Source organism: Apodemus sylvaticus, chromosome 20 (assembly GCF_947179515.1).
Source record: "Apodemus sylvaticus chromosome 20, mApoSyl1.1, whole genome shotgun sequence".
Lineage (NCBI taxonomy): Eukaryota > Metazoa > Chordata > Mammalia > Rodentia > Muridae > Apodemus > Apodemus sylvaticus.
In genome coordinates this window covers 32,517,798-32,535,451 of record NC_067491.1, presented here as the reverse complement: position 1 = coordinate 32,535,451, position 17,654 = coordinate 32,517,798, and the positions used below count along the sequence as shown (strand labels likewise).

Below are 17,654 nucleotides of genomic sequence, written 5' to 3'. Positions count from 1 at the left end.
GCAATGTGATAAGTACAGAGCAAGCAAACTCATAGTCCTCTTTTTCAACTTCCATCTGCTCATATAATGAATTAAAGGTAAACTTCTGCCCTATTTTGATTTTGATTATGTGTATCACATGGAGAAACTGAAAACACCTCTAAATACTGAATTAGGAGACAGAAAAACAAGAAAAGTAGATCTTAAAAAACAAATTCTATTTTCCTACATCACACTCAGATTTTTATTTTAATAAGCTCTTGTGATTCCAAGTTATGAAATTATATTTGATTAGAGAATGAAAAAGTTATTAAGCTATAGTTATAGTTTACTTCTTTAAAGAGACTGAAAAATTGTTCAAATATTTTATTTCTTCTTTTATTATTAGATATTTTCTTTATTTACATTTCAAATGTTGTCCCTTTCCTGGTTGCCCCTCCAAAAACCCCCATCCCATACTCCCCTCTCCCAGCTCACCAACCCACCCACTCCTGGTTCCCTGTCCTGGCATTCACCTACAATGGGGCATTGAGCCTTCACAGGACCAATGGCCTCTCCTCTCACTGATGTCCAGTAAGGCCATCCTCTGCTACACAGGCAGCTGGAGCTATGGGTAACCCTACATGTGTACTCTTTGGTTGATGGTTTAATCCCTGGGGGCTCTGGGGGAACTGGCTGGTTCATATTGTTGTTCTTCTTATGGGGCTGCAAACCCCTTCAGCTCTTTTGACCCTCTTGTTGTCTTTATAGTTAATTCCCAGGAAATAGCTATAAATGACAATATCTGGATAAATGACAACATTATGCATGAACTTTGAAACAAAATTTTAGCTCAACTATTTGAATGATGCAATTATATTAATTATATCCCAAATAAAATGTTAGTTAGTAATTTTGTTTCTTTTTTCACAGGAGAGGATGCTTAAATTTTATCAAATGAAATATATTTTTCAAATATTGGATAAAATGAGATGCTTGCGAAAACGTTCTACAGTATCATTCCTAGGAGTTCTTGTTGTTTTTCTACTATTCATGAACTTGTACATTGAAGATAGCTATGTTCTGGTAAGTTTTGGAGACATTATTTTTAATTCAATAATTTCTCTTCAATTCAATTGTACTTTAACCTGAAGATACCAGGGGGTATTTATGAGCAGAATTATGTACGCAATATTTCCTTTCTGTATACATTTAGCCATATATCACCAACAGTATACTTGTATTACTCTGTATTTTTTCTTTCTTTGTAGTATATGGTAGTTGATATTTTTATACATATACATATTATCATGAATATATTTCAATATTATATGGTTATATAAAATGTATGCTAACAGTATATACTGATATATATATATATGAAATTATTAAGATTATTGGTCTTTAATTTGAAACATATAAACTAAATAATTATTGCTAAATAACATTATTCCTAGTCTCTATATTTTACACATTATTGTTGAAATTTTTAGAAGTATTGCTCATTTTGCCATAAATTTGTGTTAGCATTTAACTCTTATTTTCTTATATTTTGATATGATTTTAAAAAATATATCAATATGTATTGATAATTCCTTCAAAAACCTTTCCCCCTCCCTGCATACTCAACATAAAGTTCATTCTCAAAAAGTTTTGAAAATAATACTGACAACTCTAAAATAATAAAAAATGAACTTTGTTGTATTCTATATATTTTATTTTATTGCATTGTATACTAAGACTTTGTATTTTAAATATCCCAAAATTCCAAAATATTATATAATGATATTCATTGAAAGACACCAAAATGTAAAGGAACAGAACTACTCAAACATTCAAAATACATACTAAAATAGTAGAGGATTATATTACATGGTATAAAATATTCGATCAGAGGGCTAATATCCAATATATACAATGAACTCAAGAAGTTAGACCCAGAAAACCAAATAGCCCTATTAATAAAATGAGATACAGAGCTAAACAAAGAATTTTCACCTGGAGAACTTTGAATGGCTGAGAAGCACCTTAAGAAGTGCTCAACATCATTAGTCATTAGGGAAATGCAAATCAAAACAACCCTGAGATTTCACCTCACACCAGTCAGAACAGCTTAGATTAGAAACTCACGAGACAGCAGGTATTGGCAAGGATGTGGAGAAAAAGGAAAACTCCTCCACTGCTGGTGGGGTTGCAAGCTGATACAATGACTCTGGAAGTCAGTTTGGCGGTTCCTCAGAAAACTGGGCTCAACACTTCTGGAGGACCCTGCTATACCACTCCTAGGCAATCCCAGAGGATGCCCCAGCATGTAATAAGGATACATGCTCCACTATGTTCATAACAGCCCTATTTATAATAGCCAGAAGCTGGAAAGAACCCAGATGTCCCTCAACGGAGGAATGGATACAAAAAAAAAATGTGTCAATAATAGTACAATAGTACAATGGAGTACTATTTAGCCATTAGAAACAATGAATTCATGAAATTCTTAAACAAATGGATGGAGCTGGAGGACATCATCCTAAGTGAGGTAAGCCAGTCTCAAAAGATCACTCATAGTATGCACTCACTGATAAGCGAATATTAGCCTACAAACTTGGAATACCCAAGACATAATCCACATATCAAATGATGTCCAAGAAGAAAGAAGTGGCTCCTGGTTCTGGAAAGGCTTAGTGCAGCAGTGTAGGGGAATACCAGAACAGGGAAGTGGGAAGGGGTAGATGGGGGAACAGAGGGAGGGAAGAGGACTTATGGGACTTTCGGTGAACAGGGAGCCAGGAAAGGGGAAATCATTTGAAATGTAAATAAAGAATATATCTAATAAAAAAAGTAAAATTATATATCCAATTAAGAGTAATCAGTACAGTGGTCACTATGATCTATTATAGTTTCATTATTTCATCCCTGATTTTTAAAAATGCAATGTTGATGGTTTTGCTATTTTTATCTGAAATGTGCCAAAGGCACATTCTAATTCTCATGTTTTTAGTATTATTAATGTATTTAAAATATTTAGACTTTAGGTTCACAGAGAAGAGAGAATTCTGTCCACCAGCAGCAGTCTGAGAGTCTTAATGTTAGCAAAATGGATTTTGGCAATAACCAAAGGAATGTTTCCCAATAAAATGCTATTTGATTATATATGCTTATGAGTGTACTACTATTTGCCAATACATCTTATGAGCAGCTGTAGGACTTTAACTGGCACAGATTCTCCTAAGAGATTTTTGGTAGACAAGCCTGCTTCCTTCAGCTCTGTTCTTTAATGACATTTTCTGGAATCCTAGTTCTTTAATTTGTAAAGGATTTTTTGTCTTCAAGTAAATACTGATTTTAAAGACCTGTAAGCCTATCATCTATAGTCAGACCACAATAGTTGAATGTACCAAAAATTGACAAGCTTTACGTAGATATGATTTAGCAAAACCGCAAATCAGAAAAGAATGACTATTGGTATGGATTCATGAATAGTTTTAATTTAGACTTCATTGAGATTCATGAGACATCAGATAATGGAGGAAGATTCACAGTATGTAGATATTTACTTCCTTGATAGGAAAAAATATAAAAAAGAACAAATTCTTTCCTTCTTTACTTATGTATTTTTATTATTGTTTTTATTGGTTATTTTATTCTTAAACTGATAATTCAGGTATGTGATGAAAATGTGTTTTCTTTCATTCTAATGGTAGGAAAATTAAATGAAGCCTAGTAAATTAAGCAAATGTTATTGGTTCAATGTTATTATAATCCATGGGTTGTTTTATACTTGAAAGAAGGTATTTCATGAAATGTTAACCTTTCATTTTCAATGAATCAAACTGCCTATCATATGCAACATATATATTGCCATCATAACAGTTCTTTATATTCAAAATAAAATAAGTAAGTGCAATATGAAGTTGATGCTCTAATTTGAGGTACTTTGTGAAGTCTTGTAAACATTTGTCATAACTACATACTTTTTAGAAAATATGCTTATTTATTATTTATATACTGTTCTGTTTACATGTATGCCTGTACACCAGAAGAGAGTCCTGGATCTCATTACAGTTCATTATGAGCCACCTTGTGGTTGCTGGGAATTGAACTCGGGACCTTTGGAAGAGAAGCCAGTGCTCTTAACCTCTCTGCCATCTCTCCAGTCCCCTAACTACATACTTTTAAAAGTCTAATTTAATTATAAAGTTTTCTACTAAAGAGTATGCTTGAATAAATTCTTTCTATCAACATTTAGCTTATTACTAATCAAATCTGAAAACAAGTCCAGACATGCACGCACATCAACTGGTAGTGGCTAACCAATTAGAGTTCTTCCCCTGGGGAAAACTACTTCTGTTGTCTGCATTATTAGTTTTCTGGAGGCCTCTGCATTGCATAGAGAATAGTTGGCTGTTTGCCATTCATACTAGCATTGCTCATTGTTCAGATCATTGTCATTGTTCAGATCATGTTCTGATATTTCTAGAAGACATAATCTTAAGCAATCTCCACGCTCATTTGGATCCTAAAATCTCTCCACTTCCTCTTCCACAACAATCCTTTAGACTTAGATACAGAAGTTTTATTCCTATCTATATATGATGCCCATGAATAACAGCAATGACAAGCATTGTGCAGTAACACAAAAGGTACAACAGCGGCATGCATAACTTTGAAGCAACAAACAACTCTATAATTGTTTATAGTATCTAGTTGGATTTAAAACCCTTCTGTGTCTCTTTTGATGACTTTAGGTTGAAAGTCAATTTTATCTGATATTAGAATGGCTACTCCTGCTCGTTTCCTGTGACCATTGGCTTCCATTCTATACAAGTAACTTTTTTGCCTGATATCATTGTCCTCTTGGAGGCTTATTGCTGAATAAACTCACACTTTCTGGTTCTTTCTGCAATCTGGCTGGATGGTTCAATCCAGATTATCTGGTTCACACTACTTTCTAAGCTGACTGACTCAATCTGGCTTCTCTCAGCTTAGTAAGAGATTGCTTTGCTTGGCCTCGCACAAACTCTGGAAATTTGTTTTAAATTTCTGACTTCTTCATATACTCTAACTTCAACTGCCTCTACTGGCGTGTACTGAACTGCATGAAATCATGAAGGAACTCAACTTCACTGCATGAACCAGCTTCACTGACTCCCAACTGACTCTCCATGTTCTGCTTTCTTTCCTGTGCTGTTATCATGAGAGTTGGGAGAATCAGATATATTTTACATCTCTCTCTGACTCATTCTGTCAAATCTTTCTGATTTGGCACTTTGTCTGCCCTTACATTAGACATCACTTTCAAACATGGCTGCTTCCTTTCACCAACTAATTTTACCTTATAGGTGTGTACTGAGGATATGTCTGTATTCCATCCAGAAGGATTAAAGGTGTGTAGTGTGTCTGCATTCCAGAAAAATCACACAGATATAGGCCTTTGGATATAATCCCTTACCAGAACATCCATATTGCTGGATTAAAATCCTCTAGACACTCAGTAACAGGAAAATCATACCTTGTACAGGGAACCTAGTTAACTGCCCAAAGCCAGTGAATTCAGGGATACTGGAGGAGAACCACCAATGTATTAAAACAGGATAATACCTAACTATTGCCATTGTACTGAGAGATAAGCATGGTTCTCAGCCCGCATCAAGAATGCATCTCCTTGCACCAAATAGAGATCATTACAGAAAACTACAACCAATCAAAATGCAGTGTTGTGGATCCCAACTTATACAACTTCAACTCAAATATACCTTATAATGTGTATGTTTAAAATGTGAATATTTCTTGAAAACTGGCTCTGGTAAAGAATATAATATAGTTTCTACTTAACATACTTCCTCTTTTACATTTACTTTTTATTTTCATAAGCTTATCTCTCCTGGGTTTTATCTTGTATCTGTAATGTCATAGTGCATACAGTTTTCTATGCATAAACTACAGTATCTTTCTCATGTACAGCTGAAACAATACTTGTAATTCAGAGAAATCAGATGAACAGAATTAGTACTGTCTAGATTTCAATTCTGTTTTTGATAGAAAATGTGTTTGTGGTTTGAAACTATAGGTTTAGTACATTTGATGTTGTTTTAGAAGGATAAGTGAGTTTCAGTTGGAAGGGAAGCTTCACTCAGTGGCAGAGACAAATTCGTTTACAAGGCAAAGTGAGTGGTAGAGACATCGCATGCCCAATCAACTTATCCTCTCGGCTCTGAGCATTTTCAAAGTAGCCACCAGGGTACGTGTTTAGACCATAGTGAATCCATTGAATTGCATTACCATCCAGGAAATGATTGTCATAAAGCTTTGCCTTATTACTGAGACTCACACTATAGCTTAGTTACTGCAGAAAGAAGGTGTCCAGGGAGCATGGATCTTCAGCTAGTCGCCTCTGAAAGCAGCCAACCAGACAAGCTCAGGTGAAAGTTGCATTTTTATTGATGCTGAAAGTATAAAGAAGCTTGTTCCTGAGAATTGAATTAAGTACTTCATATGAGTTCTGTTTCACTTCATATTCTGCTACATCCTTCAACCATTATGAATGTATTCAATTTTATAACAGAAAAGGTCTAGACTTTTACATATTTGGGGAAGATTCCATAAAAATTATTAAAGTTCATATGCTTTTGTTAGCATGTAGCCTCAAACAATAACAGAATTCAAAAATATATACAACACAAAGACTACTGTGTATTTTATAAAAATGGCTTTATGTTTTACATTACTATATTAATGTTGAATGAGTCAGTGTGATAGTTCATCTACAATTCTTTTATTGAAATCCTAAAGTAATTGTTTTAATACATTCTGTATATATATTTGTTGACCTATAGAAAGATATGAATCTTTTTAGGTATAAGAGCTAAGATAATCAAAATTCAGTGAATATTAAACTACTATATTTATAAGAAATTTTTGTTTAATCATGAATTGCAGGTACTTTGGATGATGAATAACCTATATACCTTGTTAAAAATGTTCAAACATCCAAGTGATATAAAACATAGAAATGTTAGCACAGACAGATTAAAATTCATGAGAATACTTGCACATTTGACAAATTTTAACATTGAATTTTATTATTTAATTGTATGAAATTCTTATCTCTACTGTTACATTCCAGTATTTCTTATTTTTGTTCTATGAAAAATTCTTTCCATAGATTTTAAAGCATAATTTTGTCTTTTCCATGTGAGTCAGCAACTAAGTATTCTGTGTTCTAAGAAAGGTAAGGCTAGTGTCTGAATCTTATCAAATCTTTTAGAGTAGATATTTAATAAAAATTTTATTGACCAAAAATAAGTACTCAAGGTAAAAGACATTTATGGAATTTACTTTTTCTACAGTCTCAGTGGCTTGCATTGACTCATTTAAGCACCTAAAACAAATAGCACAAATATATCTATTTTATAACATACAGCAACATACACAAATTACCAAAAAGAAAGAGAGCTTCTCAATTAGTTTGACCCTAAACATGGTATATGTGACCAAACAAATTAACCTACTAAGGTATGGTCAATAAAGACTTGAACAAATTATTAAACTCTACCATTGAACTTGTATCAATGCTCAGAGAAAATGAACGCAAATACTGGCTGTCAGGACATAGTTAACTTGCATTTGAACATTTCTTAAAAGTAAATGTAAATGCTTCTGTTGATCCAAATCACAAAATATCCTCCACCAAGAAAATAAGTGGAATGAATGTTCCTCAGATCACCAAGCAAACATACATGCAAGTTCACACAGAAAGGGAGAAATAGTACACTAAGAAAGATGAGATCCTAAGACGTTGTCAACATATTCTACTGAATAGGTACAAATGAATTCTAATTGATGCTAATAGAGGGCTTTTATACAAGGAATTCCATATCAAAAAGATGAGAGCTAAACATTCTCAAACATTTCAAGTTATTTGGCTGTTTTAGTCGACATTCTATTGCTGTGCAAAGACACCACGGACACAGCAGTTCTTGTATAAGAAAGTACTTCATGGGATCCATTCTGTATACAGACCCAAAACCCCGGGACTGTTGTGGATGCCAAGAAGTGCATGCTGACAGGAGCCTAATATAGCAGTCTCCTGTGAGGTTCTGAATGGGCCTGGCAAATACAGAAGCAGATATTCATCACCAACCATTGGACTGAGCACAGGGTCCCCTATGGAGGAGTTAGAGAAAGAACTGAAGGAACTTGAGGGGTTTGCAACCCACAGGAAGAATAACAATATCAAGCAAACACTCTCCCCAGAGATCCCAGAAACTAAACCACCAACCAAAGAGGGACCCATGGCTCCAGCTGCATGTGTAGCATAGGATGGTCTTGTTGGACATCAATGAGAGGAGAGACCCTTGGTCCTAAGAAGGCTCGATGCTCCATTGTAGGAGAAGGCCAGGGTGGGAGGAAGAAATGAGTGGATGGGTGGGTGAGCAACCTCACAGAAGCAGGGGAAGGGAGGGTGGGAGAGGGGATTTCAGAAGGATAAACTAGGATAAGGAATAACATTTGAAATGTAAATAAATAAACCATCCAATAAAAGAACATTAAAAAGGGTATTTCATAAAGACTGACTTACAGGCTCAGAGTCCATTGTCATCATGATATGAGCCATGGTGTCATGCAGGCTGGCATGATGCCAAAGAGGTAGCTGAGGTGTCTACATCCTGATCTGCCAGGGGAAAGGAGAGGAAGCAACAGTGGTCCTGAATTGAGCCTTTGATACCTCAAAGTCCTTTCTCAGTAACAGTTTCTCCAACAAGTGCATATGTACTCTGCCTCCTAATACCACCATTCCCTATGGGTGTATTGGAGCCCTTTTCAGACCACCCCACACAATGGCCTTATTTGGTCATCTATAATGAGTCAGTAAAACTTTGTGAGAGATTTATCTGAATTTAAATAGTTTGTTTATAGTTAAATGTCCATACATGTATTTCTAATACATGACCATCCACATCCTTTATATGTTATCATCAATACTTGTTTTTCTCTTTTGTAGGAACATACTTTGAAAAGACTACATTCATAAGGCTCACAATATGGGGACTGTGGTCAGAATAAGCATCAGATGAAAGCTTCACATCAGTAACTATTAAACTGTAAAGTCATTGTACTTTGAAAAATTTAGAATTGGAACAGGTCACATGGTAAAGAAATGATGCCATTAGTAGTCTGTGTTATAGGAAAGCAAATGTGTTGTAGAATAATGATTAGAAGTAAGAAATCTTAAAGAGGAAGGTAAGAAATGAGGTGATGCTTAATGAACTTATTGTAAACGAGTAATGGCGATTTACGTAGCTTTCTAATACATGACCATCCACATCTTCATCGTGTAAGGAAAGAGTCACCTAACCTGTGACCAACTATTACCTATTAATTTTGCATATATACTGGTAGATTTTATGTATTTGTTTTTGTGTGTGTGCATTTAGGAAGGTGACAAGCAACTTATAAGGGAAACATCAACGCATCAACTAAATTCTGAACGCTATGTTCACACTTTCAAGGATTTATCTAACTTCTCAGGAACCATAAATGTCACCTATCGTTACCTGGCTGCCACACCTTTACAGAGAAAACGTAAGCATTCTTTAGCTTTTTAATAATAACTGCCTATTAAAACAACTTTAATAAGATTTGAATATGATAATGATATATTACAGCATTTGTATATCACAAAATATTTAAATTTTACTGTGATCTATAGTGTCAGAAGGATTCATTTCTTCAAACTTTACAAATATTTTAGAACCCAGAAACTACTAAAATGCCAAATTTTAATATCAACCATTTAGAAATTTATTATAAGGCCATAAATGAAATAAATAATTATCCATTGGATACTTTATTTAATTACTTTATTTGCACGATACACTGCCTCCCTTCCTTTGGCTTTAAATTTTAAAAGTTTAGCTAGCATTTTTATATTTACAATATTTGATAGCATAGTTTTATAATTTCTAACCAGTGTTGGAAGTATATTGAAATTATGTTGAAAGTCTTGGTAGTGTACTATTTTAAAAATGATTATCTTAGATTATCATAAATAGGGAATTTTTTTTTAAAAAAAAATTAAGAATTGACTGTCTTATGGATCTGGTAGCCAGATATTAACATTTAGGTTCTGTCTCAATCATTATGATGTTCCATAGGTGATTTTTCAACTTCAAAAATAAGTTGAGGCACACTCAAGGAAAATGAGAATGTTTACTCAAGTCACTTTGAATAAGATGTCCTGGTTGGGAAAAGATTTATAGTCATTCAAAATTTAGTGCTCCTTAAATGACTTCTCAGTGATCTGGGTTTTAAAAGAACAAGAATAAAGGCACAAAAAGTGAGCTTCCACCAAACATGTGGTTAGCACTGCACTGACAAGCACCTGACAGGGTGCTAACTGGTAGTGAGTGACTAATGCACAATCCAGATGGGAAGGGCAGAAGAAAGGAAGGACTTTTACTGGTTCACTGGGCTTCTTAAACATACATATGATATCAGGGAAAGGCCCATATTAACTCAGTAATTCCACACATATAAACTTATATTCTATTTTACACAATGCTTACTCTGAAATTGTATTTAATCTTAGTGATGCGAAATTAGATCTTAGATTTTTGTAATTCATAACTAATATTAATCATACAGGACCCATATAAGATTGCTCATCAGATATATAATTTTCCATATTAAAACATCAAATATACATAAAATACTTTATCCCTGGGTAATTAGCTTTGAACTCTAATTTTAAATCATTCACTACATAATCATGTACTAGATTTACTTAATTGCAAGGTTAACAAAAAGAAATCTTGGGTTTTTTTTTCATATTCTGGTGTCATTCAAAGCCTATTAATTTAATTTGTCTTCTACTGATTTCTTTTGCTCAGGATATCTCACAATTGGACTTTCATCAGTGAAACGAAAAAAAGGAAATTATTTACTTGAGACAATCAAGTCAATTTTTGAACAGTCCAGCTATGAAGAACTAAAGGAAATTTCAGTGGTAGTGCATCTAGCTGACTTCAATTCATCATGGCGTGATACCATGGTCCAAGACATTACACAGAAATTTGCCCATCATATTATTGCAGGAAGATTAATGGTTATACATGCTCCTGAAGAGTATTATCCAGTTCTGGATGGTCTTAAAAGAAATTACAATGACCCAGAAGATAGAGTCAGATTTCGCTCTAAGCAAAATGTAGATTATGCCTTTCTGCTAAATTTCTGTGCCAATACTTCTGACTATTATGTAATGCTTGAAGATGATGTCCGGTGTTCCAGAAATTTCTTAACTGCCATCAAGAAAGTCATTGCATCCTTAGAAGGAACATACTGGGTAACTCTTGAGTTCTCTAAACTTGGCTACATCGGTAAACTCTATCATTCTCATGATCTCCCACGTCTGGCTCATTTCTTACTAATGTTTTATCAAGAAATGCCATGTGATTGGCTATTGACTCATTTCCGAGGGCTGCTGGCTCAGAAAAATGTGATTCGATTTAAACCTTCTCTCTTTCAGCACATGGGGTATTATTCATCCTATAAAGGAACAGAGAATAAACTGAAGGATGATGACTTCGAAGAGGAGTCATTTGACATCCCTGATAACCCCCCAGCAAGCCTCTATACCAACATGAATGTCTTTGAAAACTATGAAGCAAGCAAGGCATACAGTAGTGTGGATGAGTACTTTTGGGGAAAGCCACCTTCCATAGGAGATACGTTCGTTATTGTATTTGAAAATCCAATTACAATTAAAAAAATTAAAGTGAATACTGGAACAGAAGATCGGCAGAATGACATTTTACATCATGGAGCCCTAGATGTTGGGGAAAAACTTATTTTTAGAAAACAAATAAGACAATGTGACACTTACTTAAGACTAGGGGAATTCAAAAATGGATACTTTGAAATGTCAGATGTGAATCAAAAAATTCCCTTTGACATACATTGCGTGAGAATATGTGTCACCAAATCGCAGAAAGAATGGCTGATTATCAGGAGCATCAGCATTTGGACTTCCTAGCCAAGTAAATCAGTATATTGAGTTTCTGAAGCAGGTCTTCCTGTTTCAATTTTTGCTATCTTCCTCTTTTGCTACGTTAGTCTTTTGGAGGAAAATCAATTGATGTGCCGTGTCACAAGAAAAATGAATCATCTCAGCAGTTTTGATTGTAATTTTACTAAACACATCTTTGTATTTTTTTTTTCACTTTTGAAGTTGCATATCGTTCGGTAGTTAAAAGTGATTTCATTCATATATTTAAATGTTCCTACTTTCAAATTTCAACTGATAGCCAAAAGAGTGATGTAAAAGATTTAAAATGAGAAAATTCTTTTTAAATGATAATTAAAACACAGTTGCCAACTGTGTACACTTATGAATCAGTTGATAATTTATTATATGTTCAGAAAGATTCTTAGTAAGAATATATAAGAATATGCAGATCAGTTGCAGTCATAAGATGGGCTTTTTTTTTTCTTATAAATTTAAGCTTTCACTGACCAATTTATTTCTACAGTTAATACCTCCACATACAAGTGGTGTCTTTACAAAAGGCTATTTGTGTAAATAGAGCTGTGGAAAAAAACAAATTGAAAAGTCATCATTCATCTTGCTGTTTATATGAAAAGGAACATTGCTCATTGTTTTAAAACATTTAATTGAGCACATGTTAATAAATTCCCATAAGAATAAGGCTATTTTTAATTTCCCTTTTGAAAAAAATAGCTGAGCTCAGTATTTGAAGGTTTCATTGGACACCTGTACTTAATAGAGAGAGATGTCTTACAGTTAGTCCATTCGTAGTAACATTTTCAGTATATGTAGAAAAAATGAAATTGATTTTATACTTTTGAATTAAAACTCATGTGATTAAAATTGTTGTAATTTACATATTTGGGGAGATTAAATGGTTATCTTATGTGGGAGAAAAGTAAAATCTAAAGAAGCTAGGCTTTGCTTTTTGTTGTTTCATTCGTATCTTATTTTTGTCTATAGTCAATGAGATAATGCTTAACAAAGCCAAAATGAAGAATTTGTTTGTTCACTTGTTTGTTGTTGTTCTGTTTACCAGAAAATCCTCTTTACTATTTATGAAAAAATATCTCCCAGATCTTTCTTTCTTTCCTTCCTTCTCTCCTTCCTTCTCTCCTTCCTTCCTTCCTTTCTTCCTTTTTTCTTTTTCTTTCTTTCTCTCCTTCCTTTATTTTTCTTTCTTTCTTTTCTTTTTTCTGTCTTTCTTCTTTCATGTACTTATGTATTTATTTGTTCTTTATTTGTTTGTGCCTGATTGTCTGTGTATACCACATGTATGTAGTGCCTGCAGGAGCCAGAAGAGGGCTTTAAATACCCTGAAACTCAAGTTATAGGACATTATGAGATACATTATGTGGGTGCCGGGAACCAAACCAGTGTTCTTTGCAAGAGTGGCAAGTGCTCTTAACCACTGAGCCATCGCTCCAGTCCCATCTGCTATGCCTCTTATTTAGGTTTTAGGTGATTTGTTAGATTCACTTGAATTTGATTACAAAGTTGGTCCATAAAGCATCTTCCCATGCTATATGATGATTGTAAAGTGTTTTAATTGATGCTTTTATGCAATATGCATACAATAGTAATCAAATTTTAATGGGGATTAGTCTCTATCTTTCCATAAAAGAAATTAAAGACACCAGAGTGTTTTCTAAATACATGTGTGTTTCAGAATGTACTCAGTGGTCACACCCTATTTACCGTTTCATAAGCAACCAAATGAAGTGGTTTATAATGAAGAGGAAGAGAAAATGTTTCATATGTTTGTGTTCTTGAAAAAAATCAAATTCAGGTTAACATATTTATATGGTGATACTTTCATGCACACATAAATATGTGTGTCTGTGTGTGTATGTGTGTATAATGTGTGTTTGTGTATAGTGTAAAGACTATATTTATTATACTAAAAAATGAAAAAGAAAAAAGGAGCATTGTGTCTGCAATTCTTTCCAACATAAAGTACAATATTATTATAGTCTAAATGAGATTAGATTGTTTTTATTTTATTCATTCTGTCAAAATCAATTAAATTAGAAAATTAGATTAAGAGTCCAATTTTTGTTGTTTCTTGATACAGCTACTTAGAGCTTCTGGAAACTTTTTTTTTTTTTTTTGCATTTCTGGTGATTAGAAATAGACAGCTGTATTCCAATGGCAGATGATATTAAAATCAGAAATGATTACTTATGATAAGCTGTAAGCTTGAACCTCCAAAGACCATCAAATGTTATATCTACATTTTTGAAAATCCTTTTGCAAAGATTGAAATGGGTAAGAGGTTGGGGTTTCAGGTCTGCTAACAAACATAAAGATCACCAAAGGTAGTCACAATTTACCTCAAGTTCCTTCCATCACTAAAACTAACATTGAATAAGCGGCAGTTTTCTGTACACGTTGATACAGGTTAACTTACCTTCTATCTTGCTTCAATACATATATTTATATCTATTTATTTCAATCATTTTTTATATTATATGTATCTTTGTCTACATGTCTCCTGTGTACCACCGGTGAACATATTATCTGAGAAATTCAGAAAAAGGAGTCAAATATTCTGAAACTGTAGTTATACATGGTTATTTATCTCCACATGGATTCTAGAAACAAAGCACATCAACTATCAGCACAGTCAGTGCTCTTTAGCACTGACCCATCTCTCCAGCCTACCCTCTTTCTTTCATGTATACTAATTTTTAATTTATATTAATTACATTAGGTCAGTATGGTGCTTTGCAAACATTTTTCACCTCACATATGTAGCATTTATACAATGTAGTTTCAATCAACTACACAAAAATGAAATATAAAATTTTCAGGAAAATGTGTGGTTCTGGAGATTATTATTACTTGTTGAAGTGACTCAGACTCAGACAAAAGTCATATTCTCTCTTATGTGCATAGCCTAATTTATAATTTGTTAAATGCATGTAAATCAGGGGTGTGAAATGAGCTGGATGACAAGAAGAAGAGACCAGCAGGTTAGCACTTGAGTTGGCAGCTAAGCAAAAACAGTTAACTTTCTAAGGAGAACAATAGAGTTGACAAAGAATCCTTCAGTGACGAGGAAAAGGAAGAGTACAGAACCACAAGTTCCTTTATCTCTCTCTTATTTTGTTGATTTCATTTAAATCTCATTTATACCTTTTATATAATTTTCACTGTTTGAGAGTCTCACCCAAATATATCATGTTCTCTCCTCAAATTCCTGCTCTAACAACTTATATTTCCCTTCAATATTTATGTATACCTTTTGAAAAATGCAAGAACACTCATACTTACTGTATGTGTGTGAGTGTAAGACAATATACAAAGGAGTATTTATCATTTATTGGGCCACATTCTTAAGGAAAACTGCTATCCCCACTCCCATCATTTGAAGTGTGAATACCTTTTTTAAATTAAGATTTATTTTATTTATATGAGTACACTGTAGCTGTCTTCAGATACACCAGGAGAGTGCATCAGAACATATTACAGATGGTTGTGAGCCACCATGTGGTTGCTGGGAATTCAACTTAGGACCTCTGAAAGAGCAGTCAGTGCTCCTGACCTCAGAGCTATCTCTCTAGCCCATGAATAGCCTTATAACTAGGAATAAAAAGAATTTTATGAGTTCTTCCCCTGCTGGTGTGAGGTGTGAGGACTTTTGCTGGCCTGATATAATACAGTCTTATTCAAGCAATCAGAGTCACTATGAGTTCATGCATGCAGTGTCCCATGCATTTCCAGTAAATACTTAAACTACATATGTCTACCACTTCTGGCTCTTATACTCTTCTGTAATGATTCCTGCCTGAATCTTGGGGGGGAGCAGTGGGATATAGATGTCCCATTAAGCCTGAGCACTCCACACTTTTCCATTGTCTGCATGTTGATGAGCTGTTCATCTATATTAATCACACTCTGTGGCAAAATGAAGCTTCTCTAAACAGGGTTATGAGATAGACAAAGAATTTGTTCAGGTCAGTAACATCTCAGTTCCTCAATGTCCTATAACCAAAGTATGTGGTTTGTTCAGCAATTGGCTTTTACCGCACAGTTCTGGAGGATACTGAAGGGCCTGTAATGTTTCAGGTGTCTATAAGGCACAGAGAGACACAGATAACTAACAGCGTAAATGGAAGGAGCCCCTATCTGGCACCTGACTTTTTTATTTGTTAATCTGTGATGTGGAGGAGAGACACTTTCCCCCTAGGGCAACTTCAGCTATACTGCTTTTGTATCTACATATCTATATTTTAGGAAACTTCTAGAGTAGTAAATTTTCATATGGCACTTTCAAAATCATTCTTGATAAACTCTGACCTCCTATCTTACATATATGAATCAATGTTCCAGTCTTTTCTTTATCCCTTCATACAGCCTCCATTTCCCTTCCTTTCAGATATTAGTTACTGACTCCATTATGAACATAATATAAATAAAATATAAACACAATAGAAACATAAATGCAAATATGTGTTTGAAATATATACATATATTCAATACATATATAAATTTGAATATCTACATACACATACACATACACATGCATATACACATACACATATACATATATATATTCAAGACTATTATCCACTTATGAGAGAGAATACATGATATCTGTCTTTCTGGCCAGGATTTTTTACCTCATTCAGAATAATTACTTTCAGCCACTCATATTTATAGGTTTATAAAATTTTTATAAGTTTATAAAAAGCTGAAAAATATTCCATTGGATTTATAAAATACCTGGTTTTCATCACCCATTATCAGTTGTCAGACATCTAAATATTTTCCATTTCCTGGATATTGTGGGTCAAGTAAAATGAACATGGAAGGACAAATATTTTTAGTACAGAATATAAGAACTTTTAAAATCTTTTTCAAAAATGAAAATCACACTAAACGTTCCCTGTACTACTAAATGCTATTTCTGTATACTAAAATATACTGACTGAGACCCAAAGAATATTATCACAGAGACATAAGACAAAACTTGAGGTATTATCCATATTTGATCTGTAAATCATTATCTGATGTTTTCCTTCATATTTATATATTTGTGCATGGGTGTATGGTGTCTATATATTTAGTTTATACACACACACACACACACAGATTATTTTCTTTAGAATACCCAAGGCAAACAATCACAATGAGAAAAGGAAAGGTTGTTTTTCAATCATCATGAAAACAAGCTGTTGTCATATTTCAAGCACAATTTGAATACGCCTTGAGATTTTTCTAGAACTTTAACAGGGCACAAATATTTACTTAGTGTTGTGCCTGCATTCTCAAAACATAACTCTATTGTCCAGAAAATCAAGGAAAGACAGATTCACAGCCACATGGACAAATAAGCTGAAGGCAGATTTATTAGTGACAGCTGAAAGAGGAAGAGACAAGAAGCCTTGAGAGCAGGTGTTGCAGGGGTGTGGGGTCAGATTACATCTATCTAGAAGGCTGTGGTTGATAGTTTCTGTACACATTGGTATTAGCTAAAGGTTAATCCTCTTAACATCTGTTCTTGGATGAAAATTGGGCTTTGTCATTTGTCTCAGCATCTCCCAGGGAAGACTTTGCCATTTCCATGGGTCTAAGGCATTGGAGTCCTGCCATGGGCATGACCATACTCACATCAACAAAACACATTCATATTCACTCAGTATTTCCTCTA

The 17,654-nt window shown here is 34.0% G+C and overlaps 1 protein-coding gene across 1 annotated transcript; it reads left to right on the top strand.

Annotated features, from left to right (window-relative positions):
• Positions 1–897: 897 nt before the first annotated feature.
• On the top strand, positions 898–11,986 carry Mgat4c (MGAT4 family member C). The gene is made up of 3 exons (XM_052165824.1): positions 898–1,044; positions 9,390–9,537; positions 10,845–11,986. The coding sequence occupies exons 1-3, from the start codon at positions 898–900 to the stop codon at positions 11,984–11,986; spliced, it is 1,437 nt and encodes a 478-aa protein (XP_052021784.1).
• Positions 11,987–17,654: the final 5,668 nt, after the last annotated feature.

What these genes read in the sequence shown, in the direction of transcription:
- Mgat4c (XM_052165824.1), top strand. Translation starts at nt 898, where the DNA reads ATGCTTAAATTTTATCAAATGAAATATATTTTTCAAATATTGGATAAA. An exon ending in TTGAAGATAGCTATGTTCTG is followed by an intron (nt 1,045 to 9,389) that starts GTAAGTTTTGGA and finishes GTGTGCATTTAG; the next exon opens with GAAGGTGACAAGCAACTTAT. An exon ending in CACACCTTTACAGAGAAAAC is followed by an intron (nt 9,538 to 10,844) that starts GTAAGCATTCTT and finishes TCTTTTGCTCAG; the next exon opens with GATATCTCACAATTGGACTT.